A 27,558-nucleotide genomic window follows, 5' to 3' on the forward strand; every position below is an offset into this window, starting at 1 on the left:
TGCCCTCCTCATGTCCTCTACAAAAGAAGGCTCTGGCTGTTTCTGGTGGTAAGCTAACCAACAAGAGGAATGCCTAAAAGGTCTCACAGAGCTCAGGAATAGGACCTGGGTCCCTGCTCCCTGGAAACTCAGCACCCAAGGGAAGGCTTGGTTAGGTTTCCCATCTGCATTTTGCAAAATCTGGATAAAAGCGGGTTTAAGGCCAATCCCCCGTGACCTGTTCCTGATAAAGTGATCTTACTGTTCTGGAATCGGGATTTTGAATGTATGTGCCTACCCCATGTCTGGTGTTATATTACAACAGCATGAAAATGGAGCCTAGGACTGAGGAGCCGGCCAGCCTCAGAAGCCTTCTTCATTGCCTGCCATGTAATACATGATATGCAAAGCCTCTGACTTCAGCCAGCAGATATTCGGAGACCGTGCTGGCCCTAGCATGGGGACTAAACTAATGTGTGTTTAGGTCAGAAAGCGAATCAGAAAAGCCACTGGAGGGCACGTCACGGAGTGAGAGACCTATAAATTCATCCCCCCTCTCAGCGTCCCCTGGCAAACACTCGGTTTCCCTCCCTGGGCCGCTCCACATCTCTCCTTCGTAGTGCTAGGAGAACTCCGGCAAGCAGGTCCTCTCCTCCACTGCCTTCTACCCTGCAGAAAAGCGAGAGAGCTAGACACCCGAGGAGGAAAGAGAGCCTTCGACAGGCACGAGGAAAGCCCAGTGTAGCCCTCCACCCGACAGAGCGCCCGCCCTCAGAGCGCGGGGCGCGGAGGCCAAGCCCGGGCGCCGCGGTCAAGTTCGGATTGCCCTCCTCGGTTGGTCCGCGACGAGTTCCGCACATTCCTCCGGATCTACCCAGCGAGGAGGAGGCGCGAGCCCTGCAGCGTCTCCACGCACTGAGCGCTCTCCCTGCACCCCGGGGAGGGGCGCCTCGCGTCACCCACTCGTACCCGAGCCCCCGCCTCGGGAGCTCGGGCGCCTCCTCGCTGCTCTCGTTTCCCTCCTCCACCGCCGCCTCCCGACCCCTCCCCTCCCGGGGCCCCGCGCCTCCCCTCCCCCACCCCGGCCCCCCGGCCCGGGCTCTCAAGGACCAGCCTGCGCTCCTGGCGCCCTCATGTCTTCACGGGACTCCCCGCGCCGGTTGACGTGGTGTCTCGTTCGGATTTCCAGGCAAGACCTCAGCTCCGGTGGCAGCATCAGCCCGGCCCGTCTTGTGCTCCCAGGCGCTGCGCCCCGAGAAGGCGCAGAGCGCGGCCGCCGCCGCTGAGCCGCCCGCCGCGCCCCGGGCCCGCGCAGCCCCAGCCAAGAGCGCGGCGCGCGCAGCCGTGTCACCCCCCACCCAAGGCAGCGGCGGCTGCTCGGACCTCGGCTTCTGGGGGTGCTGGGGGCCGGCAGGGGAGCTGTCGGCATCCCTCGCCCTTCTCGCCGCGGCGGCGGCGGCGGGAGCCTTGGCCGCCGCCTCCTGCGCGCCCTCGCTGCCCAGAGCAGCCCCAGGATTGCGAACTCTTGCCCCTGACCTGTTGGGCGGGGCTCCGCGCTGCTGCCCTCGGCCTGGATGGGTCTCCTGGCTGGGACTCGGGGCTCCTGGAGTTAATGTCCAACTGGGGGTCTGCGGAGACCGGATCCGAGGTAAGTGGGGGAGCGGGCCGGGATGGAGGGAGCGGGTGGCGCCGGCTGGCGCGGCGGGCTGTGGGGCGCTGGAGACAGAGGGGGCGCGGCTGGACCCCAAAGCAGGCGATGAGATTGGAAAGAGGAAAGACTAGAGGGACCCGAGGCGCTGGGAGGACAGACGAGATAGAGAAGTTGAACGGGAGAGAGTCTGGCCTTGCGGAGGGGCAGGTTGTCTTTGCACGTGGGCAAAGATCTCTGGTGCCCCTGATGCCTCTGGACCCTGGAATGTCCAAGAAGGGCATTTCCCTCCCCGACTCAGCGGGGCGCTCTTCTGTCAACTCCCGGGACGGTGCCGGGCTAGGTCATCTTTGAACCATCGCGACCAGAGAGTGTCCTCTCTGGACGTGCAGCTGCAGAGGTATCATTGCCGTGCCAGGAGTGTAACTTACTATTAAGCTTGTTTTGATCTGTTCTGAGGGAAAACGCAGGCCCCAGGAGGGACTGCTGCAAAGGTGCTGAGAACCTAAAAATAGAGGGCTCACCTCGTCAGGGCGCGGTCTTGCAAAGCTACATTCCTCGCCCTTTTTGGAACCCAGTTGCTTGCACCTTCCTAATGCCCACAACCCCGATTAACCATCCCGGTCGAGGTTAGGAGAGGGGGACTCGGGTCTCCGCCTCGAACAGACTCTTGAAACTCCTCAAGAAGAAGACCTTGGATGGCCCAGGTCTTCGCTAGGCCATCGAAGTGATTATTTCAGTGACCTCTTTTCTCCCACTCTGTGTCACCTCCCCAATAATACCCCACCACCACTACCTTGCACCACCTCAGGGCTGATTTCGCCGTGGTTTGGTTTCCAGCCCCACCCGTTGAAAACCAACACTTACCGGGGCGGGGAACGGACTTTCGCCGGAACCCCCCATCCTCCTGGCGCCTCTCTAGGTTCGACTGTGGCGAACCCGCGGGCAGAGCCTACTTGCGCGCCCCAGGGAGGTGGAGGGGCTGCCCAACCCTGTGCTCCCAACATTTTTGCTCATTGGCGGGGACAAACAAAACTTTTGCCGCCCCTGCGGCGGGTATGTTAGAGGGCACTCTAATCTTCCTCAGTATTTTGAATATACACTTAAATATTCCACGGAAGAGATGCTTCTTCCAACCTCACGCGCGCACCTCTTCCCGCAAAGCCCTCAAAGTGGGAGCCGCTGGCCTTCCACCCGGCCTGGACAAGGTCTCGCCCTCACTGTTTCGCCACGCCTTCGCTTTGGCGGGGTAGAGGGACAGTGCCGCCTTTTCAACAAGTGTCAGGTGTCCGGGGAGCCCTCGGCGTCCCCAGCCCACTATCGCAAGGAGTTCCGGTGCCCCAGGACTTGGAACCCGGCCTTGGGCCCTTTAACAGCCAGACCCCTCCCCAGACCGTCTGCAGAAAGCGTCAGTCAATCTCCTTCCCTCCCCCGGTCTTGGGCCCAACAATTAGGGGGAGAATAAGTCCTCTGTCAGTTAGGACCCGGAACGGCTAAAATAAATATGTCTTTCAGCAACTTCTGTCCTTAACCCAAAAGAAAACCCCGAGTTGCAGCATGCCCCCCGCCCCACCTCTCTTTTCTCTCCCTGAAATCTGGATCTTTACGGCAAAGCCCAAACAAACCTCCCATCCTGCCAGACACAAGAAGGTGCGGGGGCACTGGCGGCGGGAGCGCTCACCCGCGGTGAAGCTGTCATGGTGACGCGGGAAATCGGGGGAGGGGGAAGTTCTAAAAGCAGGTTACCGAGTTACCAGCTCAGGTGAGGTGGGTGGAGAAAAACTAGGAAGGGAGAATGGAGGGGTAGGAGCCTGAAAAGCGGGGATGCTGGTGAGGACATCCAGAAGTTCCGGGGGTAATTTGGATTTGGGGAGGATTGTAGGGGAATGCTTGCTCACCGGTTTTACAGTTCTTAAAATGACAACGCAGCCTCCGGGCCGCGTGGGCGCTAGAGGACTCCGGCGGTTTCTGGTGCCCCCTGGTGCTGGGAACCCAGAAGCGCCCGGCTGCAAGCGGCTGCGTGTACCGGCATTTCGGCGTCCTTTCCGCCCCGGGCTTGGGGACCACCAGGTGCTGGCGCTCGCGACGCGCCCCTTTTGCCATGCCTGGGCTGTTGGTCCCGGACGCAGAGGGGGACCAGTTTGTGGGGTTCAGGAACCGTTGCGGGGGAGCCTGGCGGAGCTGACTTGGGAAAAAGGGCTTGATTACCGCACGTGGCAGTGCGTTCAGCAATTTGCGCGAGTAGCAAAAGCGGATGGTTGCAACAGAAACACATCGGGCAGCTGTGCTTTGAGAGAGCGATAAAGAGACAACAGGGAAGCCACCGGGTGTGTGTGAGGTGGGGTGGGGCGCCCACATGGGCTTGGGGGGAAACGTCCTGGTAGACCACTGTGTATGCTCAGCCCCCAGACTCCCTCCTCTTCTTGCACCCGGCAAATACCGGGAACTAGAGACGCTCCGGCTGGATCCGGCCCCGGCGGTGCTCAGAGGGAAGAATGCGCCCCCCCGCCCCTCTCCCGGGGGAGGTGGGAGGGCTCTTTCGGGGCCTGAGCCGCACCCGGCCGAGGGCGGGAACAGGAGCTGGGAGCCTCCTCTGACGAAGCGGGGAGTTTTCCACTGTTTCCTCTTTTGCCAGCTTCGCCACACTTCTAATTGAGGATCTCCACGTCCAATTTAAAAAGCCCTCCGTCGGCCAAGCAGAAAACAAAAAAAAGAAAAACCCTCTTAATGTGGAAGGGAAATCTAGTGCCTCTGTCGCTTACTGCTGGCGGGCACCGCGATTTGGAGTGGCGCCTTAACCCCGCGCCTCCCTGCTTCTCGGCGCCGCCAGCCATTTCGCACACACAGGAGAGCTGACGCTGGGGCGAGGGGCGGGAGGCCTCGCGCTCCCCCAGACCTCTCTCCCAAAGCGCCTCGCTGCGCTGTTTATGCGCGCCTTGGGTGCAGTGTTTCCTGAGCCGGTGCGTCCATGCCCAGAGCCTTTGCTTTTTCTCGGGTTTGTAAACCAGCCAGCGCAGCATGAGGCGCCCGGAGCTGCAGGTTGCTCGAGTTCCTAGTCCCTACAGACTCCCCGAGCCCAACAGCTGCCTAGCGAACAAACAGATGCCCAAGGGATGGAAAATGCATTCGTCTCCGCAGCGGCGGGAGGTGGCGGCCGAGTTAAACTCTTCCCCGGGTGGTCTGCACGGGAACCCGGGCGGGAGTTCTGGGTGGAGACGGGGGCGGGAGGGGGCGGCTGGTGGAAGGGAGGCAGGCAAACCTGGGAACTAATGGAGAGGAAAGGTGCCCAGGTTTTTGCATTTATCTGTAAACCGTCTGACTCCCTCCCGTGGAAAAAGATCAAGGAGATTAACCTAAGAATCCGTTATATTTGGAGAAGAGGGGATAATCAACTGCATGAATTCTCCTGTAAACTGCAACACTGGCATTGGGAAGGCACTGGGTAACCCCGCAGTCCCGGAGGTGCCCGGGTCCCCTCCCCACCTCCTAATTGGGTGGGACTTGGCCCTGAGTTGACGGTAGCTTTTTCTCGCCCGCCTCTGTCTGCGTGGCCCTCCTTTCTAGAGGTGTGAGGACTGAGAAGCCAAACGGAGCCCCCTCGCTGGGAAGAGCTGAGCCCCCACTCCGCGCCCTTTCGTGGTCTAGGCCTTCTGGTGGCCCTGCGCCTCCGCAGCATCCAGGACTGAGTACAGGCGTCCAGGAATGACCGTGACTCCGCCGCGGGGAGCTCGAGACTTCTCTGGGAGGGGAAGGGATTTAGGGCAAGAATCTGCCAAAACTGCAAAAATAAAATAAAATAAAAAGAGTGTGTTCCGGCATACCACGAAGGATGAAAATTTTCAAGACAGTTGCAATCCCTACCTGACAGCAATACTAAAGTATTTGTTGAGCGCTTACTTTATGCTCCTCTAGGCCTTTTCATACATTATTTCACGTTCATGACCTTAAGAGGTGGAAGTAGTATTTTAAACCGAGTTGACGTGGGAAGTTTAGTAACAACGCAGATATTCCTTTACAGGCCCTAAATCTCCAAGTCCCTACTAACTTCTTGTTCCGGCGACAATATACTTATTTAAGTGGGAGGAATGAAGCGCAGGTGGGGTGAGTGGTGCCACTGAGCCGTCCCCGCCTAGCTGAGAGCAGGATCGGGACCCCGGGCTGAGGGTGCACTTGATTTTATTCCTAAAATGAAAGGCTGGTTGCTTGCTTTCGTCGAGGGCTGGTTCCCGGGATCTACGGGAGCTGCCTGGCGGAGTAGGAAAGCCTCTGGCTGGGGCGGGAGACTCAGGGTGAGGGCTGCCCCGTCGCCCCCCTCAAGAGATGAGGGAGCGTTGCGCGCCAGTACTGGTGTCATCGTGTTGGCCAGGTGTCCTGGTGTCGTTGTATTGGTACTGGCGGGGGCAGCAGCCCTGCTGGAAAATCTGACCCCTGGGATCAGGTGGCGGAAGGGAAGGGCTTCCTTGTAGGTTGGACGCGGATAGCAAGCCGCGCCCGGGGCGCACCCGGGAGGGGGAGCGAGCAGGGGACTTGGAAAGAGGGCGGGGGATGCCCAGGGAACCTCTGGGCTTCAGCCGTCCCGGAGGAGGGCGGTGACGACTTTGGAGAGGGGCACAGGGACCCGCGGGGATGCTGCGCCCAAGGGCAGCGCGGCGGCCCTCGGCGTCCAGGCGTAAAGTGCATTCTGCGGTTCTCTCCCCCGCCCGCCCGCCCGCGCAGGTGCCGCCGCCGGACGGGACTCTAAGATGAAGTTATGGGATGTCGTGGCTGTCTGCCTGGTGCTGCTCCACACCGCGTCCGCCTTCCCGCTGCCCGCCGGTAAGAGGCCTCCCGAGGCGCCCGCCGAAGACCGCTCCCTCGGCCGCCGCCGCGCGCCCTTCGCGCTGAGCAGTGACTGTAAGAACCGTTCCCTCCCCGCGGGGGGGCCGCCGACGGACCCCTACGCACCCCCACCCGCTGCCCGCACGCACTCCAAGGCAGCCCGGATGGCACTCTGGTCTCGCCGACCCGGGGGCAGAGCTGCGCTGGCGCTGAAGCCCCCTCCCGGTGCCAGTGCCCTAGCTGCCGGCTGCTGCCCAAAGCCCAGCAGAGAGAGTATCAGATTTTTATGCTGTCTGTTTAGCATTCCGGTGAACGGGTCTTTTCCCCACCACTACCACCACCACAGGAAAACACACAGTTGTCCCTTTTTCTCCGCTTCCCCATCACCTATACACATATATATGCATCACATTTTTCTTTCTTCCAAAGCCCTGTATCTGTTTGGGTGTGTCTGGCGGTGCTGAATCCTGGAAACAATTGTATTTTCATGCTAAACTGCCCTTGCAAGGGAAAGGCCAAGGTTTCACAAAACGAAGCCAGAGTCAGAGAAAACACAGAAGGGCCTCTATTTCCAAAACAAGCGTCTGGGCAGTGTCAAATCTGTTCAGAAAAGTTCCGGTTCTAGAAAGACTTAACGGTAAATAGTGCTCGCTGGGACTGGGGAAGAGGTCTGTAGTTCACTCCATGCATGACCATGTTAACTCTTAAGAAAAGACCAGGTTATTCATAGTAGAAAATAAATATGTGATTTATCTCTCAAAAATTAACATGTTTAGATATCAAGTTTATTAGGCCATGTCAACTGTGATTTGATATAATTTACCCTCCATCTTCAGAAGTTTATCTGTTGCATAAAGCCAGGTGTGCTATATTACAAGTTAGAGGTTATGGAGGAGGTATGTGGACAACAAAGATAGCAGTAGAAAATTTGACACAATCCCAAAATAAAGCAATGTGAGCTGTATCCAGGATGTCACCCTGGCTACTCCCCTCTCCCATTACCCCTCTAGCTATTTTGCACTTGAAACATACTGTGGTCATATGCATAGGAGAAGCGGCCCCACAAATCAGCTGTATACTCAGAGTACCCCAAACCCTGTCTCCTTGGGTTAAAAACAGCCCAGGAAATGTGATGGGCTTATTTTATGCTTAATTACAACAATAAAAGCATCTTCTTCCAGAAGTCCTGAAAGAGAAAAAGTTCATTTTTTTCCTAAAGGCAAATTAAGACTTCAGGAGTGACTTAGGGTTAGAAAGAGAACATGGTTGATCCTTTGAAATTAAAGTAACTGCTCCAAGTTGCTGTCAATTAGTTGTATAAACCTATTTTTAAAGGCTTTGGTTTCAACCATGAATTTCCATCTTAGTGTATATAAATGTTTTTCCAAGAGAAACTTAAATTTAAAATGCTGCTCTGCACCGTAGTCTTCAGGACAATACCCATGAGAGCTAAGTGGTTTTTCATTCATTCACACAGCCTAGGCCAGAGGAACAGAACACAGCAGTAGACAATAATTCTCTAACCAGGACGTTCAGGAGAGAAAAATGACTGTGCCTGATTAATTCATAGAGATTTAATTAGCATATTAGGATTCTGTCTACCTATGCTTACTTAATGTAGGCCCTTGGTTCTGGCTCTGCTTTCAACTGTGACTTTGGACAAGTTGCTTACTTTAGAACTCCATGAACAGTTTACAACCGTACAGTAAAGGGAGGCTTTTTCACTCCAAAATGCCAATGGCTATGAGATTTGCCCCCTGGCCTTCATGCTACTGCCCTAACCGTCCTTTGGGAAGAAACTTGTAAGAAGAGACCTCTGCTCACTGGAATCACCTGGGGGACTTTAATGAATACTGATACTGGGCCTCACTCTAAGAGACTCTGATTTAATTGATTTGGGGTGTGGCCTGGGCATCTGCATATTTAGATGGTCCCCTGGTAAATCTAATGTGCAGTCAGGGTCGAATCACTATGACTTGATAATACCCTAAGAAAATCTGTGCCTCATATAAGGTTCGGCAAGTCACAAAGCAAGCAAAGTAGCATTAATCTTACTGACTGTGAGGGAGGGGACATGTTGTGGGGGAAGGGAGATTACTTCCCCTTTCTGAAACTGATGTGAAGTCATCACTGGACAAGATTCTGGCTTCTCTATTTACAACTGAACCAGCAGAACACACCCAATTCTATTTTATCTGTGGGAAGACCCAATAGATCCTAGAGGAAACCTGAAAGAGAAGTGTTCCCAAAGAGAAACCGAGCTGCATTCTAAGCCAAATTGACTTCTTTCCAGGTACGTTCAATTCGGTAGCAAGCTGTCAGTGCAGGGAAGGCAGAATAATGACAGTGTGCAGACTTTGAGCACTCAACCAGTGTCAACACACCCCTGTCGCAGTGCTGACATTTATATCCTGCACTGTACGCCGTGCAACTGGTTAAGACTTACGTAGAAAAACATTAAGTCACTTGCTTCATTTGAAAATAGAAAGTACCGTAAATACTGGTCTCTCTTCTTTTCAAATATTTGTAACCTAGTGATTGAGCAAAGACTTTTTCGTGCCACTTTAACAGTCATTCTCTGCTGTTCAAAGGGGGCTGGACTGCACCCCATCCACACATGCTCCCTTGAGGTTGCATGTGTTCTCCTGGTTCCAATGTAAATGAAACAGCCAGAATTCTATTCTGAGCATGATGAAGAGGGTGAACCTACCAAACAGAATTCATCACTGGCTCACTTGCTTGCCTAGAGGTTGGCTGTAAAGTAAATGGGCTGTGGCTGCCTCCTTTAGCAACTTTGAACTTGTCTGAACTCAAGGGCTTGTGATTTTCTTATTAGGGTGTTCAAGGCTTTTCCCTTTAGCTATCTTTGTTCTCTTTTGCTTTGTGCCAGCGTCATCTCCAAAGGGCGATTAGAGCAGACATGAGGAATCTAGAAGGTGAAACTTGCAGATGTCATAGAAAGGAATCCTCTTATGGTCCTCAGCCCACAAGAGGTAAAGCAGCTTCAGGAAGCAAGTCTGCTGAACCTAGGACCAGAGTTCCCCAAACCACTGAAACGCAGAGCGTTCAGTTTTGCTACCTAGGGAAAGACACTTTTTGTGAGAGGAAGGTCTCAGCTAATGACTAAAACTGTGTTGCACGAGGTTGTCTAAACTTATCCAAGTTTAGTCGATCGTAGTCATATGTCAGATCTCAGCTGTGTGTGACAGCTCTAAATGTGTTTCACAAGTAAAAGCATAAGGTACATGTGGTTTTAAACATTTGTGATCTAAAAACGTCTATTCATTCAACAAATAGTTAATGTGTGCCTATATGTGCCAGGCACTGTCCTAGGTGCTAGAGAATCCTTGGTGCACATAATAGACAAAAGCCCGTGCGCTCAGGAAACATACTATCTAGGAAATATACAATGTGTGGTCATTCCGTAGCATTGAAAACTAAAACTACACATGAAGAACCTTGGTCTTGGAAGGTGGGCTTTTTGTGTGACCAGAAGCCAACTGGAAAAAACATTGAGCGTTGTTAAATTGTAATTAAGGTAATGTACAATTTATTGTAATACAATGGGATTATATTCCACCAGTTTGGCAGCAAGTCACAATATTTCCTATAGAACAATATTATAAATCAAGCTATCAAGTTCCCAGCCTAGCCCACAAAAATCTATGTGAACCATGATATAACTGAAGTACGAATCACAGTCTTATTGACTAGAGTGTCTTCCCAAGGTGCCAGGTCCCATAATCTGCAGAAGGAGGGCATAGAGCAAGAAATCAGGAGTTTCGGCAAGCAAGAGTTCGAGTTCACACATTCAGATCAGACTATGGTTTGGATCCCAGCCTTGCCACTTAACCAGCTGTTGCTTAACATCTCTTAAACCTCAGTTTCCTCCTCTGTAAAATAAGGATAGTATTAAACCTACCTCATGGGGTTGCTGGGAGAGTTAAATGAGATAATGCCTGTAAAGCCCATGCCCCATAAATAGGTATTATAGCTGTTACTTGGCACCCTCCTACTTCCAACAGCCCCTCCCCAACGCACCCAAGGAATACCTTTTCTCCTGCCACAGCCTTTCACTCCTGCTTCTGCCAAGACAAGAGGTTGCTCTAAATGGTGGAATTTCAAGCACCATAACATAGTACGGAGACTGAAAGAAGTACAGGGGAGACTATTTTGGGCTCTGTGGTCAGTCAGTTGGTCAGCACATAGGCAGGCCAGGCTTGCCTGGGATTCTGCCCCTGGGTGGGCTCCCCCTGGCTCTTCCCAGGTTTCACGGCTCCTTCCCTTCCCCATTGTCTGAGCCCACATAGTTCCTATGGAATTTTTCCCACCAGATTCCCGTGGACATGTTAGGGAGACCCTCTTCCACCATAGGGAGAAGGGAGCCAGGGCAGGCAACTCCTTCCTTCTCTGTAAGTGTTAAGGGGGCTATGAGTTAGAAACTACCTGTGTTGAGATAGAGGGTTTCTGTTTTAATTGATTCCAGCTGGATGTTTAAGATGTTTCATAAACCTAGTAAAAAACTTTTAATAAACTTTAGTAAACTTTCAGCCCATTGTTATCCAGCTAAGGAAGCTTCTAGTGCAACAGGCTGGTTAAATGTTAAGCTCTCAAATCTAATGTTATAGGACATAGAATTCAGAAAAAATGAGCACCACTCACCTGTTGCTTCTTATCGCTTTAGAAACTGTATGAATGAGCAATACTATAATAAAATGACTACCTAAGCTGAGAAGGGGGTCTGCCATTTGGAACAGGACTCCTGGAATCAAGAAACTGCATGTCAGACCCTTTTATGGGGCACTGATTTCTCACTTGAGATCTTAGAACAACATCTCACTCTGGCCCCAGTCCAGAGACCTAAATCAAACTGTTGCTCTTTAGAGAAATCTATTGCAGGCTTAATTTGAATTGGCCAGCCTTAGGACCTTAGGTTGATCCAATAGCCTAAGAATTATGCTCAAAAGCTTCTACTTTTGCTGTTATAAAAATAAAAGCTCTCTGGCATTTTCCTCTCCTAACATCCCATTCATCTTTGTTCATTTGGCCCTTAATGGTCCATAGCACCTTCACTCAATTAAAACACTTATTCTTTAATCACTGCAGTTCGATCATGAAGCAGGTATTAAATATCTTTCATGCACTAGGTGCTGTGTGGCATCAAAAAGGCAAAATTGTGAACTTAAATAGCTTATGACCCAGTTATAAACTATAGATAGGCAGATGGGTGTGTGGCTTGTCAGTCAGACGGATAGATATGTCTGCCGAGGGGTTTACATTAGCTGTGGTCATGGTAAGAATTCCTAGCAATGAGGTCACTGGGATTTGAGATCATAGCAGGAAAGGATTCAGGGAAGAGGGAGGATTTGAGCTGGTACTTCAAAGATGGGTATTAGGAAGGGAAGGAAAAAGAAAAAAGGCACATTCCAGACTAGGGAGATGCATGGGCAAATTTGTGATCCTGACATGGGGAAGGGGCAGATGGTGGATACAAGGAGGAAGCCAGACCAGTCGCCAAGTGCTGAGAACAGGTGGCGGGAAGTGGTGTGAAATTTAGGATATCTCCGTAGGTGATACCCAGATTATGAAATGCTGTAAAATCCAGGACAAGAAGGTGTTTGCTGTCTTTTTAATGGCAATGGGGCGCCACTGGAGCAGCTTGAGTGAGTGGGATCTTGCTGCAAACCCATCTTGCTGCAAAAGTTACTCCAGTACCCAGGCTGCTCGTGAGTGGGGTCTGTAGCATAGGCATATTTGTCATTTTGAAGTATCGTGTCCTTATTTTTAAAAAGCTTCTCGGCATAGCCACAATAGAGTCAACCTATTAATCCTCAAGTAAGTGAAGAGCTACAAATAAAAACTTAATATTAAAGTTAGTGTCATAGTACCTCTTAGTGATCCACGTGGTTAACTCAGTTTTTAACAAATAGGTTTTATATTTTGTCCTAAAATTGAGTAAGTTTGAGCTTTGCTGGACAAAGTGAGGTATTGGTATCCCCATTTTACAGATGAAGAAATGAGACCTAGAGAATTGCTCAAGGTCGAAAATCTATTAAGTAGTAAAACCAGAATTCAAACCTCAGATTTCTGGTCTCGAAGCCAATATTTTTTGGCTTAACACAGACTGTGCTCCCATATTAGTAGATTAAGAAAACACAAACATTGACTTGCTAAAAATACATTCATAACCCTGAAACACAGACTTCCAGGAAAATCAAGGGAGCAAGCTAATAGAAAGAAGCAGGGAATTTAAATTTCCTTTAGGCCATTTTTTTGATTTCCATTTGGACAGCAGTGGGCCTAGGCTCATATTATTAACAGCTACTTCAAAGCCCAGATCAGAATGTTTTAAGGAGAGAAACATGAATTTCTCTGTGGACTCCTATAGTATTGATGCTTTTTGCAGTATGGGAAAGCTCCCTAAATTTGGGGGACAAAGCGAGGTCTCCTTGAATGCTTGATAGGTTGACAGCACTTGGGAGGTACTTCTTCTCAGAATCCACCCCCTCTACCCAGGGAAAGAGGGCATTCACACCGAAAACCAAGGGTGACTGCACAAGTGTCAGAGGCACGGCCACAGAGGGACTAGGAGTGAGTTTGCATAGCCAGAGCTTGGGTCACTATTGGGAGTCAACTGGTTAGCCCAGTAGAGACAATACCCACTTTTGCAGGACTTTAAAAAGATAACAGAGGTGGAAAGGCATGGGTTTAAAAGTCTTCAACCTTTTTCCTTGCAAACCTGCAAAAAGAATGTTGAAAAACTATTATACACTTCTCAGGTGACATCTAAAATTTTTTATCACAAGTTTAATGGTTGTACTGGATGTGATTTCCCGCCCATTCAGGAATATGTGCTTCTAATATATTTTTGGCAAAACCTTGGAGCTGCAAATTTAGCTTATTCAATTCATGGAAAACTATCAAACTAATCAGCTGAAATAAATTGACTTTTTGGTCAGAAAAGATCTGACTTCATTTTCACTTCAAATACACTGGTTAATATACTTCTGTGACAACCATCACACTTCTGGATCCTAATTATAAGATGAATAGATAGATGAGTGGCTGAACAGGCAGATAAAGCGCTGAGCCTTGCCATGAGGGCCTGGCCAGAATGAAATGTGGAACCGCCCACTTCAGTATTTCTTCATTTATTCATGTGGGACTTTCCCTCAGTAAGTGTTCATAGTATAATGAATGCTCATGTACCCTTCACCAAGATTGACCTCTTGTTAGCATTTTGCTTCATTTTTTTTCTGAACCATTTGAGAATTAGTTGCCAACATAACGTTAAATAGTTCAGCACATACCTTCTAAGAACAAAGACATTATCTTTTTTTTTTTTTAAGATTGGCACCTGAGCTAACAACTGGTGCCAATCCTGTTTTTTTTTTTCCTGCCTTTTCTCCCCAAATCCCCCCAGTACATAGTTGTATATTTTAATTGTGGGTCCTTCTAGTTGTGGCATATCAGTCGCTGCCTCAGCGTGGCCTGACGAGTGGTGCCATGTCCATGCCCAGGATCCAAACCGGTGAAACCCTGGGCCACCGAAACAAAGCACGCAAAATTAACCACTCGGCCACAGGCCGGCCCTGGACATTATCTTATATAACCACAACTCAGTTATCAGGCTCAGGAAATTCAACATTGATACAATAATGTTATCCAATGGATCGTCCATATTCACATTTCCCCAATTGTGGCTATAATGTCCTTTATAGAGTTTTCATCAGTTGAGGATCACAAGTTGCATTTGATTATCCTGTCTCTTTATTCTCCTTTAATTTGGAATAGCTCCCAAGACTTTTTTCCCCATGACATTGACATTTTTGAGAAGTCCAGGCTGCCTCGCTTGCTGTTTTGCACACTGCCTTTCAATTTGGATTTGTGTGATTGTTTCCATGTGATTAGATTCGGGCAAACATCCTCAGAATACTAAGTTCATGCTGATGGGTCCTCACATCAGGGGCCACCCATAGCACTTTGTCCCATGGAGCCATACATGCCTGAGTTGTCCTTACATAGTGTCTATAGTTGTTTATCCTCTAGACAGTGCCTCACAGTAAAAAGATGAGATGGACAAGAAGTACACTCTCTCAGGAAGGAGGAAGGGTGACTGTAAAAGGGGACATGGGAAAAGAGATCTGGCCGCAGGACAGACCAGTTTTAGGATCGAGTACATGTGGAAGCTGAGGATCTGGAAATTGATTCTCTTAAAACTACCCACAGGCATTGTAGAACGTCTTGATGTGCCGGGAGGGACATGTGTCTCAGTTTGATGACACTGACCCATACCACACTGGACACAAAAGTATCGTTCTTGGGCTGTGGACTAAGTTGATGTTTGTGTGGTTAATTTTCAGGCATTTCTAGGAACACAGAAGAGGCAGTACAAACTCCCCAGATAAGCCTGCTCCTTCTGCCCACAGACCGTAGACCACCAGGTCAGGGGCTGCAGGCCCTCTCCTCTATGGAACACACTAGACTAACAAGGGACCAATGTCTGCATCTCCCTTGGGGTAATCTCACTTTGTCTAGAGCCAGTAGAGTTAATCTTCACACTGCTGCCCCCTATGTAGACATCGCTGAAGAAATATCGCAGACGTGACAAGCATAAGGACGTACTTCAGGCATCATTTGTTAAATGCTTTCCAGCACTGAGCTGGAAACTGTTCTTCCATTGTAGTGAAGGTGTGACTGTCCCCATTTTAAGGGGAAATTGGGACTCCACGTGGTTAAGCAGCTTAGCCAGACTCTGGACCCAGGGCAGCCTGAGCCCAACACTCACTCTCATCCCCACTCTGCAAGATCACTTCCTGCCAGCCCAAGACACACCTGCATCAGTCTCCTGACGATGACGGAAAGTCAGTGAAGAGAAAAGTCCGGCTTTGGGGTTTTGTAACTGCAGTCATTTTTGAATGATTCTTAGAGCTGATTACACGAAGAGTCTGACATTCCAATGAATTTATTCACTGGGAATAGAAAGTCCCTCCTCACATCTGACCACAGGAATCTATGAAACAGGCTCAAGTGATAAAGAACACTTTCCTTTCGTCCCCTTTATTTTCCTTTCATCTTCTCTTAGTTCCCCCCACTCTTGCCCAAGTCCCTCAGGTCCTCCATGTTCCTTTTACCTACTGCTCCGGTGGCCCTCTGGGAAGGGCTGAGGGAAGTGCAATGCAGACTCCCTGGGGAGTTTGGGGCCTCCCAGGCTGGGAGCAGGGCTTTGTGGGCAGAAGGAAGCAAAGGAACCTCTGATAACGCCACAAGAAATTATTTTCCCAAGCGGTTTTTTGGACACTTAATTTTATTGGGTAATGTTCTCGCTCTTCCCTGTTAAGTTTTTAATAAGGGCAGTAGCAGAGGTTATGATGCGCATACATTAGCCTGCAGAGTTTACTGCTGATCGTGGAGTGCTTTTAGCCCACACCAGGTGTTCATGGATTAGCTAACAAATGGACACCCTGTTGTGTGTTTTCCTGACTTAAAAGCAGGAGAAGGGATATTTTCCCCCAGGGGAGGCATGCTGTATTACTGTAAAGTTATTAACATAAATATAATAAAAGTATGGACCACATAGGTGGAAATCAGAGCAGGGCAATCAGAATCTGAATAGCAAAATGACTAAACCGTCCGTCTCTCCGTGACTGAGGCTTTTTGGCTATTTGTGTTCATGGAATAATTGCCATTACACTTATGACAAGTTTTCTCAGTTAAGTTGTAGGATAAAAATTCAAGATACAATATAACTAATAAGCATGCACTACATTGGTCAAAGTGGGTGGAGATGGTAAATACAATGGCATTTTGGTGGCCAAAGTATCTTTTAAAAGTATACCCAAGTCTCCTTTTTCTATATTCCGAAATGGTTTTTATTCTGGTTGGTCCTTTTCTTCTGCTTTGAGAGGATCCAGAAATGTTTTTTAAAACAACAAAACACTGGTGTTTTTACAATGCAAATACTTTTCAAATAAACCCATGTCATGCCTTATTGTCAGCAAACCACTGGTCATGGAGAGAATGCACTGGTAGCTCTGGCAGTGCTCACAATGACTTAGTAAACTGCCTCATCTGGTGATCGTTCTTAGGGAAATAGATGCCATGGACCCCTCTTGAAGTTAACCCAAGAGTGCCTTAAGACCAGGATGGTATCTCTAATGCTAGATGAATACATTATCCAATAGGAAGGCAAGGATGGTCGTTACGTAATGTGAGATACGTCAGCATGCCAGTGCTTCAAGACCTATGGACTTCTTTTTTAAATAGTTCAAATAAGTGACAAAATTAACACTTTTAAATAGCAGCAGAAGACAAAACTTTGTAGAATTTTTCAGAGAACTGGAACACTCTTATGGACCTACACGACACATTTCAGAGATCAGTGAAGGTCAGATAAGAACAAGGGTCAATGGTTTCCAAGATAAGCTGTGGAGCTCTCACGAGCCATTGGGTCGCAGTTGCAGTGGGTGATTCTAGCCCTGGAGTCCTAAGTTGGGTATGACCTAAACATGCTTGAAGCAGCAGAAACAGAAATGAATAAAATAGAGATTTTAGGAAAATGGCAAGTTTAGTGTTTGACTTTTGGTTGATAGAGATTGAAGGATTATAATATCATGTTGGCTTAGTATGTCCTCTCAGAGGTCACTACTCCATCTCCACCTTTCAGATGGAGACTGAGGTGTCAGGATGCCTCCGTGGGTGTTTTCAGACTCAAATACAGGCCTTTTATGCACATCTTTTTACCTCTCCTAAAATAGGGCACAGGAAGATGACTTGATGAATCGAGAGAACTTGGTGATTATTTCAAATGTAACCACGATGTTGACCCAAGAGGTAAACTGAAAAGGTTGAGAACTACTAGAACCTAAAATGCCTCCTGTGGGGTTTCCTAGGGCCCCTGATGATGGTGGCCAAGCAGAATGCTGCTCGGGCATCAGCTGGAGGTGGTCCTCTCCCTGACAGAGGTGACAAAAAACCTATGTCTGGCAGCACTTTCCCATCAAGCCATAGACTGTCCGAATCTTAGGGTTTTAGCCCTGGGGAGGGCCCCAGAGAAGGTCTGGTTGACCTTAGAAGGGTTAAGTGACACGTCCAAGGTCACGAGGCTGGTCAGGGACTGACCTCAGACTGGAATCCCAAGCTCTGTCCTCTCCAGCTCTGCAGCGAGAGCCTCGTCGTTTGGTGCCAGAGTGAGTTTGAGGAGCTTCCGGAGACGGGGCCTCTCTGTCTGAATCTGCCGCCGTCCTTGGCTGCCGCTTTTCCGGTTTTAACTGGGAAATCGCCAGATCGGCCTTAGAGTGATATGCAAGAACCAGGACGTGGGAGAGAGATCCTGAAAGGCATGGCTTTTCTCTTTTGGGAGACTATTTGCTATATTCTGTGGCCCATGGCAGGCTGATTTTAGAATCTACTTAACGTACCTCAGTTCATACCGAATTTTCCAATAGAAAGTAAATATACTCGCTTCCTGTCCTGAATTTGGTAAATGTGTTCCTGTGAAATCAGGATATCTTACACTTCATCCAGAGTAAATTGCCACATGTTTCGAGACTTGAAAAGCTGCGTGGCAATAGAATTTGTACGTAAAAACAAATAAGCGGCAGGGGCACTAGAACAAGTTTGAGCTTTGAAACCAAACCGAGTCCACATTTCCGAACCAGGTAGCCCTGGGCAAATACATATCTTCTCTGAGCCTCAGTTTCCTGACCTGTAAAGTGGAGATAATATGTGATCCCTACTTGCAGGAATGATGTTGGTTTTAAAGTTAGTGTGTGAAAGTAGCCATCTATCGTCCCCTTTATATTGGCAATATTTTTAAGTGCAAAGACGCTGTTATCTAAAACACAGAGTGATGAAATTTTGTAATGTGAGGAATTTTAAAGGTAAGACTCAACCATGTAGTTCTTATGATATTTCAATGTTAGTGAAAGAAAATCATGTTTGTACCTTATTGAAAAGTAAAAATAACTTATTCTAAAGAATGGAGTTAGTTGGGAATTTTCTTGAGAGGTTATATCAGTCTTAGGCTGATCTTTTCTTTTCATATAAACAGGCGTGTGTGTGTGTACATACATATATGTATGTGTATGTGTGTGGGTGCATGTATAGAGAGAGAGAGAGAACTTCCATTTTTTATATACTTGGTCTGCGGAGCCATTTGTACTTTACCTGGGGTACAGGTAGGCAAAGAATATCAGATTAAATGTCCCCACTCCCGGGGGGGTTCCCACCTGCCTCCTGTCTGGGACAGCCTTTCAGGGAGGGTTCTACATGCGAGGACGGGCTGCTCAGCACCTCAGCAGCCCCAGGCACAGCATCCTATGGCCTCACACCCGGCGTCTACCCACCCCAGACCCAGGCACTACCTGGAGCGGGGGCACCCGGGCATTGGTTCCAGACACACCTCTCACCTGTCTGGCCTTGGCCTAGGCAGTAGCTCACCCTTATGGACCTCAGCGTGTTAACCCTTGCCCTTCTGGTACACAGAAGCTGAATGCTTTACAGTGAAGCACAGACGCTGGTCCTTCCCAGAGCAAGAAACACCTGGACCTTCTCTCCAGGGCTTCTGCATCCCTGAGGCTGGCTCTGGCCTAGAAGCCAGCTCCTCTAAGGGAGGGCCCCTGTAGGTACTAGGGTCAGGCCCCCTCTTTGCTGGGACCCTCAGAGCCTCGAGACCTCCCTCCCTCTGCAGAGCCCGCCTCTCCTCCCGGTAAGAGATAATCTCCTCACCACGTTGTACACAACCTTGAGCTGCCTTCCTCTGGGACCCACGGGTTGACCCCGGGCTGAAGGCCAGCTTAGACCCCCAGACTGGTTGGGATGAAGAAGGGGCAACCTGATATCTGTATAAAATGACCCCTTTGATTAAAATATAGTTAACCTGTACTGTTTTCAAGAGAAATCCAATATTTAGGAGAATACTTTGTCCACTGGAATGGCAGCTTAACCAAGATGACGTTTTGCATTTTGTCCTTTTTAGTTCTGCTGTTACAGGGAGTACTCTGACGCCTCACCATTGTTCCTATAAAACCTCAATTAACTTTACAAAATAGTCAATATCCCAGGCCTTTGTTCCCAAGGTGACGTTACTCCTTTTTTCCCCATAATCGAGGGAGGCAAGGCCTGTTCAGTGAACGGTTTGTTCCCAGTCGTGGCCCAGAACAAGGTTTCGTTTGTTTAAATAACACTGTTTATACAAAGGACACATCAAACTTAAAATATCTTAAATAGAATAATGCCAAAATATTTGGTTGCACGCTGAAGAGTGACTTAAATGCATTTGAGCATTTTGATTTTTCAAAACCTTTAGCTTTTAGATGGATGTGTTTTCCAAGATAAATCCTTCCAGTGGGTCTGGGAAATGAGCAAGTGTTTGACCTGTTTTTTAAAAATGATGCTCCTCTTTTGCAAGTATTTTACTATCAAAGTTCATACGAACGAGGGCTGTTTGCATCGCCGACATTCTGCCAAACCCTTTATAGGATGGAGAAGAAAGTGATATGCCATTAAACCTTCATTTAGGGAGCTAATCCAGACCCAAACCCAAAGTCCTTTCTTTCCCCTCAGCTCGGTGAATTCCTGGAAGATTGAGGCAGTGGGCTCCTTGGTTCGTCACAGGGAGTTTATTTGCCTGGGCCGGGTGGAGGCCTCTGCAGAATTTTTAAACATAGGCTCAGTGAGGTGCATGGCTCCTAATGCCCCCCAAATGCCTAGTGTTGATAAATGGAGGCCTCTCTATGAATGAGCTCAGTCAGCATCCAAAGGCCTGGAATTAGGAATTTAGTTGGAAGAGACAGGCCTATTTGCTTTGTGGTTTGGAAAAGATACTGTTGCCCTTTTCTCATTTCCAAAATTCATATCCATGTAAAACTTTCAGCAGAAATATTTATTTTTTGCGCTATTTTTCAAGAAGGAGAAGAAAGGAAAAAAAACGAAAAAACTTCAGCTCAGTAAGAATTGCCTATGGCCTGAACTTGGGGCTTAAATATTTCCACATTCACAACGAGATATGAGGGAGGTTTTCCCATCAAAAAGAGAAGTCCTCATTAGCTACATCTTTCAGTTTAACACATCGAACGTTTATTGACTGCTTCCCAGTGCCAGGAAGCCTTTTAACTTAGGGTTAATGATCTGTTCGCCACCTCATCGAAAAGCGTGAGTGGTTGGTGCATTCACGCTGCTGCACATATCGCCCTGAAAAGGCCACTGGAATTGAAAATAAGGAAAAAGGGACTAAATAGTCTCATAACGAAGTATAAATATGTCCCAAACATTATTTAGGACTGCTTATGCTAAAAATGTATTCGGTATTTATCTGAAATTCAAATTTAATTATGTGTACTGTATTTTATCTGGCAAGCAATGCCAGTGGACAAAGGCATGCAGTCAACATGTCTTAAAAAGGAGGGAAAATGTTTTTCAGGAACTTTGAAAGTATTGGGCAATAAATAAGACCATTATAAATACTGATTCAAATCATTGTTCTAACTCTAGCAATACAAAATTATATAACTTATGTTATATAAATTAATGAGTCTCTAAACTGGCGTAAGTTGAACTTTTGTAACTCAGATGTTTTCCCATTAGTTTATGTTAAAATTGTAGTAATGTTTCATCCTCATTTCTTATTAATCTTCAGTTGATTCTTAATCGATTTTAACTTCCTATGTTCCCAGGTTCTTAAGTTAATGATCTATTCAGGAATCCTTGAATAGGGCCAGGGACCCCATCATGTGAATCCTTTAGTAAAACAAAGATTCTTTTTTGGAATTTGAAGACTTTTTTTTGTATTTTGATGAATCACCCCTAATATGTCAGTTTTACCAGTTCAGATTTCTACACAAGCATGGTTTTTTGAAACTGTGCACACCTAATTTCCTCTTCTCTTGCTTACTATTGAAAAAAATCACGAATAGCCAAGCAGATTGTTTTTCAAAATAAGTGGTTCATGTCTTTAAATCACAGAGATTTAAAGGTTTTTTTTTAAGAAAGAAAAGAAAACTTCCTAAGGAAGTCCAGTTAGAAAGTGGTTCAGAGGAAATGACAAATTCAGAATACTCTCCCAGCCTTCAGTCCTCCTTGGGAACATGTTGCTCCCAGCGAGCATGAACCCTTTCTGAAGACTGGGGATAAGGCAGGCATTGAGAGCTGAACACTTTAAAGCTGCAGGAAGCTGGCAAGGGAAAGTCAGCTTGAAGATGGTTATTCAACTCTCAGGTAGAAAATGTGCCATTCAGGGCATCGAGGCTGCCCGCGTGATGTAGGCTGTTTATTTTGGATCCTTTCATTTCATAATGGTGCCGCTCTCAGCTAAAGTCCAAGTGTCCCCTTGAAAATTAAGGACTCTTTCTTCCCCCCTCTTCAAGTGACCTACTTCATTCAAAAATCATCGGGGGCCTCCAGGGATCAGATCCTATTTTAGACACTTAGGATCTGTTGGTGAACAAGCAAAGGCCTCTGCCTCCTGGAGTTAACATTCTATCAGAGAAGACAGACAACAAATATCAAACAGAAGAAATAGGTTATCCAGAGTGTTGGAAGATATTAAGTAATATGGTGGGAGGGAAGAGCAGGGCAGGAGGGTCTGGATTCGGGCTTGGGGAGGGACTATATTTTAAATAGGAAGGTCATGGTGGGACTTGGTGGTAGTGACGTTTGAGCACAGGCTTGAAGGGGATGTGAGAGTGAGCCACTGGGTGCTCTGCAGGAACAGCATTCCAGGCAGAGAGGGATCAGCCAGCACGAAGACCCTGAGTCGCTGCTTATGTCTAACCTGTGGTTCTCAACCCATGATGATTTTGCCCCCAGGGGACATTTGCCAATGTCTGGAGACACTTTAGTTTGTCACTGCTGGGATGGGGAGATACTACTGGCATCTCCTGGGTAGAGGCCAGGGATACAACTAAACCTCCCACAACGCAAGGGACAGTGTCCCACAGCAAAGAATGATCCAACCCAAAATGTAGGTAGTGCTGAGGTTGAGAAACCCTGTGTTTGAGGAACAGGAAGGAGGCCAGAGAAGCTGGAGGGGAGGCAATAAGGAGAAGTAGCAGATGAGGTCAGAGGTAACAAAGACTGGGAGAGAGGGGCTTGCCGGGTCAGGTAGGGCCTTAGGCCAATGTAGGCTTTGGCTTTTGCTCCAAGAGAAATGGGGAACCATTGGAGGGTTTGGAGCAGAGGAGAGACATGCACTGCATTAACAGTTTTAAGAGAGCTGCTGGGTGGAAAATAGACTGAAGGAGGGTAAGGCTGGAATGAGGGAGTTTAGGAGCTGTTGTGGTTATCCAGGCGCGAGATGATGGGACTCAGAGCACAGTGGAAGCAGCTTCGTGACTTCTGGGCAGTAGGATCATTCAATGCCAAATTTTAGATATGGGGCAAAAAGGTGTTCTGGGATTCCACGCAATCCCCTCTCTTTTCAATACCAAATAGCATATATTTTATATATATTATATATTATCTCTATATATCGATAGATAGAGAGATAGATATGGTTAAGTCACCTTAGTTGGATTTTGTTTAACACAATGGGATACCTCAACAATCAGTTCATGACAAAACAATTTGACGTGGGTGAGGCACAATGTAATCCTTCTCTGCTTTGATACAGTCTCAACAAAAAACATTCACTCTTGCTAACAACTCTTTTGTAGTATTATTTTTCTAAGCCATGTATAACCCCAAACATACTAAATTACCCGAAAATGCGATGAGGGGAACATAAAAGTTCTAGTACCTAATAAATAGGCATTTGAATTGCTTTCCTCTTTTAAAAATGTATTAAATTGTTCAAATAGTTACTCTTCTCTTACTTGATCAGCCAAAGCAAATGCTGAAACACAGCAGGAAACACCAAGAGATTGCTAATCATGATTCTACCCAAAGGTCTCAAACCTTTTAGAGGCATCACCTCATCATTCCTCCATGTGAGCTCCCTAAAGTGCTCGCCTCTTGTCCTGTTTGCAACCAAAGACAGCGGGGTCAGGCTGCATCTGTCCACAAATAGCATCTCATTCTATTTATTGCTATGATACATTGAAATGCCCTCTTACAGTATTTCCATAACTTTTTAAGTCATGCTGTTCCAAGGAACTGGTAAATTAGTCTCTTTGTTGATGAAAAGTAGGCTATTTTTCCGTCTCTTAATGTTTTTTAAGGAAGTTTTAAAATATAGTTGAGTTTATGAGCTTTTCATTTGTTCTCTCAAAATGGTTCTCATCCCACTCAGCCAAGCAGAGATGTCGAGTGGGGGTCAATTTCAGAGAAGACACTCGGTATTCCAGATGCAAGTAGCAGTGTTGGAAGACTTCCCAATCCGAGATAGGCCTTTGTCACCCTCTAAGACAGGGTTTCTCAAAGTATGGCCCATGGATCACCTACATCAGAATTCCTCCAGGGTTTGTTAAAAATGCAGATTCCTTGGCCCCTCCCCACAGCGCCCCCTAAGGACAGGGCCAGGAATCTGCATTCCAAGGACCATCCCAGCTTATTCTCATTCACATTGACGTTTGAGAACCACTACTCTAGGTCACGCTATTAGACAAGAAAAATGGCCTTAGAGGATCAGCCTGTTCACAGCAACTCTCTACAGCCTTGTTAAAAACAGCAGATGTTATTCAAGTGAAATATACACTTCTAAGGCTTTGTTTTTTACCAGGCAGTGTGTCACCCACCACGTTAGTCTCCTCTTTCAACTGAATCACTTTCCTTCTGCAAAGTCTTGGAGGGTGCATTTTAGCCTCTGTTCTTGGGGGATTACAGTGATCTCTTAGCTGAACTGGCTGATAGTTTCGCTGTGGGTCCAATCGTGGCTGCCTTTAGGAGGCCCTTTGACCCAGAAGACTGCTTGAAATGATCATTGTTGTTGTCTCATGTGACCTTTTCTGTTTTCTTGTTGAACAGCAAATATGCCAGAGGATTATCCTGATCAGTTTGATGATGTCATGGATTTTATTCAAGCCACCATTAAAAGACTGAAAAGGTCACCAGATAAACAAATGGCAGTGCTTCCTAGAAGAGAGCGGAATCGGCAGGCTGCAGCTGCCAACCCGGAGAATTCCAGAAGGAAAGGTCAGCGAGGCCAGAGGGGCAAAAACCGGGGTTGTGTCTTAACCGCGATACATTTAAATGTCACTGACTTGGGTTTGGGCTACGAAACCAAGGAGGAACTGATTTTTAGGTACTGCAGTGGCTCCTGCGAGGCAGCCGAGACAATGTACGACAAAATATTAAAAAACTTATCCAAAAATAGAAGGCTGGTGAGTGACAAAGTAGGGCAGGCATGTTGCAGACCCATCGCCTTCGATGACGACCTGTCATTTTTAGATGATAACTTGGTTTACCATATTCTAAGAAAGCATTCCGCTAAAAGGTGTGGATGTATCTGAGTCCGGCTCCAGAGACCGCTGTGTATTGCATTCCTGCTACAGTGCAAAGAAAGGGACCAAGGTTCCCAGGAAATGTTTGCCCAGAATGGAAGATGAGGACCAAGGAGGCGGAGGAGGAAGAGGAGGAGGAGGAGGAGGAGGAAGGCAGCCGTTATGGGAGCCTGGTAGAGGGAGATCCAGCTACAGAAAACTGGACAGGAGAGAGAGAAAATAGCCGTCTGTATTCTCCCAGACGGCAGCCGATGTCACCCAAAGCTCAGGGCTGGTGTCCCCCGTTGGGTGTTGCCATCATTTCATCTGATACAATCACCGGTCACGGCCCAGTTGCGGATGCGCATGAAACCAAACCCATGAATCTCCTGTGGTTTGTTTTCACATATCTGGAGACACCAGGGAAACGGGAATCCTGGTGTCATTCCTTGCTGTTACATTTTACCGCTGAAAGCAAGAAAGGTTTATTTTTCTGTCACTCAGTGGAGACATACCCGGGAAAGGAGGAAAAAGCAAAAGCAAAGACACAAGAGATAGTAACCTTTGAATTGGAAGGTTGAGGCCTGAGGTTTCGTACAACCAGCCTTTTTGTGAACCATTGGTGATTGGTTTCGAACATGGTGTGTGGGGTGGGAAGAAATTGGCTAGGAACCAAAAAGGCTGTCCTCATGACTAAAACCAAACCTGAAGGTATTTCCTTTGTGTCCTTAGAAACAGGAAACCAGTTGTGGTTTTCGGCAGCATTTTCACAGGAGAGCAGTGGGGAAGGCCCCCAGCTGCACGGGGGCAGGGCAACCCGCCGGGCCTGTCGGTTTACAGAGAGACAGATGTTACATACACCCCAGCTCCGTTTATGCGTGGTCACCAGTGACCAGAGAAGCTACTCGATGCAATGCATCTGTTTCAGATACAGAAATATAGAGAAGCTATTTATTGAGATTTAAGTTATTGTTATTTATTACCGTTCACTAATGAGTTTCTCTTTTTTCTCTTATTTATTAAAGTTTCTTTTCAAAGGTGCCAAAGTATATGTGCTCGCAAAATGCAAAGAAAGGTGACAAAGGACATTTTAATTGAGAACAAGGGTCCATGCTTTTCAAAGTATTAAAAAGTTTTTCACCAGGCAAAAATCACTTACTTTACCTTTTTAAGAAAAGCCCTCGTTCATTTCCCCAATTTCAGCATCTTCCCTATTTTTATTTTTTAAAAAAGAAAAGTGTCAGAAGGAGCATTGGTGACGGGCCCCCTTTTGGGGAGCTGTGTGCAGAGTCCGTTGGCACTCGGCTTTATTTCCTCATTATTCCGTCTCTGAACCCGTCTGCCATGTGCTCCACTTTCTGTCGTATTTAAGCTCTTACTCCCCTCGACATATATCTATCTATGATATGCATAACCAAATATATGAAAGGTTAAATTCCTTTTAGTAGGTAGTCCTGGATTCAATATTGACCTAAAAGCAAAAATCCTGTCAGGCAGCCAGGCTTCTGCCCCCATGGCAGGGACTCTTCCTCCATCCTTCCCCCACCGCCCTTCTGAGAAACATGCTCGTGCCCAGTGCAGCCAAGGAGCGTACTGCCAGCCTTCCAGAAGGGGCTTCTGCCTGGTTGCCATAAAAGCCCCTTGCCTGCGGCCTCAGAGCAACAGTTGCTGCCCTTGTACACCTGACCCCTCCCTTGGAAGAAGGTGACCCAGAATCAGAAAGTGACATGAGGAAGATATTTATGGCTTGGCCATGGCTACCCAAAGCCCCAAGCTCACAGATCACAGTACCTTTATGAGGAAAGCTTTCCAAGGGAAGGGAGCGAAGGATGGGAACCACCATCTCGCACATGCCCCAGATCCTGGATTTTTCTGGCAGCCAATCCATGCGCAATACACTGGGCCTTATGTTAGAGCTTGTCATACATTTTGTAAAAGGCATTTTTATCAAGGAGATCATCTATCACTACCTTAGTGGCTATTAGCCCAAAAATATGACAGATTTAGCAATTTAATGACCTACTGGCCTCTCTCAAACAATCATGTTAATTTTACAAAGTAACCAAGAGGCAGCAGTTACCAGACATCCCTTCTCCCCAGCCCCAAAAGACCCAAGTTCTCCGCCATTCTGCCCCTCTCTGTCCTTTCTGCCCCCCTTGCTCGACTCAGAACTAGAGGGAAAGGGCCTCCCTCTACCCTCTCCAGAGCCGGGGTCTTGCTGAGGAGTAACCTGCTCAGAATAGGGGCAGACCCAGCCGTCTGGTCATTCATGAAGCACAATTTGATGTCGCCCCAGGATCATCTGTCCAACTCAGAGTCCTGGCAGGTGTGGTGGCTGGTGTCCCCAGGTAGTCAACCTAAGTCGGCCCCCAGCTCCCCATGAAGAGTCCCTACCCAAAGGGGCTGTGGGATTCAATGGGTGTTGACAACTTGTTCCCTGCATCGCTACACACCACAAGCAGGTTTCAACTGAAGCAAATCGCTCCACCAAATCCACAAAAGGGTAAAGTTTGTGATTTTTCTTTATCATTGTGATTACCATCTGATCCAGTAAGGAGTGCACTTCTTTGGAAGTTCTGACTTCTCTGATCTGTCTTGGTCGTTTGTGTTATACAACCAAAGTTCTCTACAGACTTTATTTTTGTACAATATCATTTTGTAACTTTTTACAAATAAAAACTCATTTCTATTGCTCTCTGTACTTCTGTACCTCCTCCCGGTGCCCTGGGACCACAGCCAGGCCCTGGGCTAGAAGGC

The 27,558-nt window shown here is 47.7% G+C and overlaps 1 protein-coding gene and 1 long non-coding RNA gene across 3 annotated transcripts in view; one reads left to right on the forward strand and one right to left on the reverse strand.

Annotated features, from left to right (window-relative positions):
- The window catches only part of LOC103549867 (uncharacterized), a 95,297-nt gene extending 92,786 nt beyond the window's left edge, over window positions 1–2,511 (reverse strand). The window contains exon 1 of the long non-coding RNA XR_011530389.1: window positions 2,495–2,511. This is a non-coding gene — a long non-coding RNA (uncharacterized lncRNA). The remainder of the gene's footprint in view (window positions 1–2,494) is intronic.
- Window positions 1,017–27,493, forward strand: GDNF (glial cell derived neurotrophic factor). 2 transcript variants are annotated; one of them, XM_008518464.2, is made up of 3 exons: window positions 1,017–1,627; window positions 6,344–6,520; window positions 24,347–27,493. In XM_008518464.2, the coding sequence occupies exons 2-3, from the start codon at window positions 6,370–6,372 to the stop codon at window positions 24,829–24,831; spliced, it is 636 nt and encodes a 211-aa protein (XP_008516686.1). In that variant the 5' UTR covers window positions 1,017–1,627; window positions 6,344–6,369; the 3' UTR covers window positions 24,832–27,493. The 2 variants fall into 2 exon arrangements, with proteins under 2 accessions (XP_008516686.1, XP_008516687.1); XM_008518465.2 differs by having other exon boundaries at window positions 6,344–6,442.
- The last annotated feature ends 65 nt before the right edge of the window (window positions 27,494–27,558 follow it).

This window comes from Equus przewalskii, chromosome 20 (assembly GCF_037783145.1).
Source record: "Equus przewalskii isolate Varuska chromosome 20, EquPr2, whole genome shotgun sequence".
Lineage (NCBI taxonomy): Eukaryota > Metazoa > Chordata > Mammalia > Perissodactyla > Equidae > Equus > Equus przewalskii.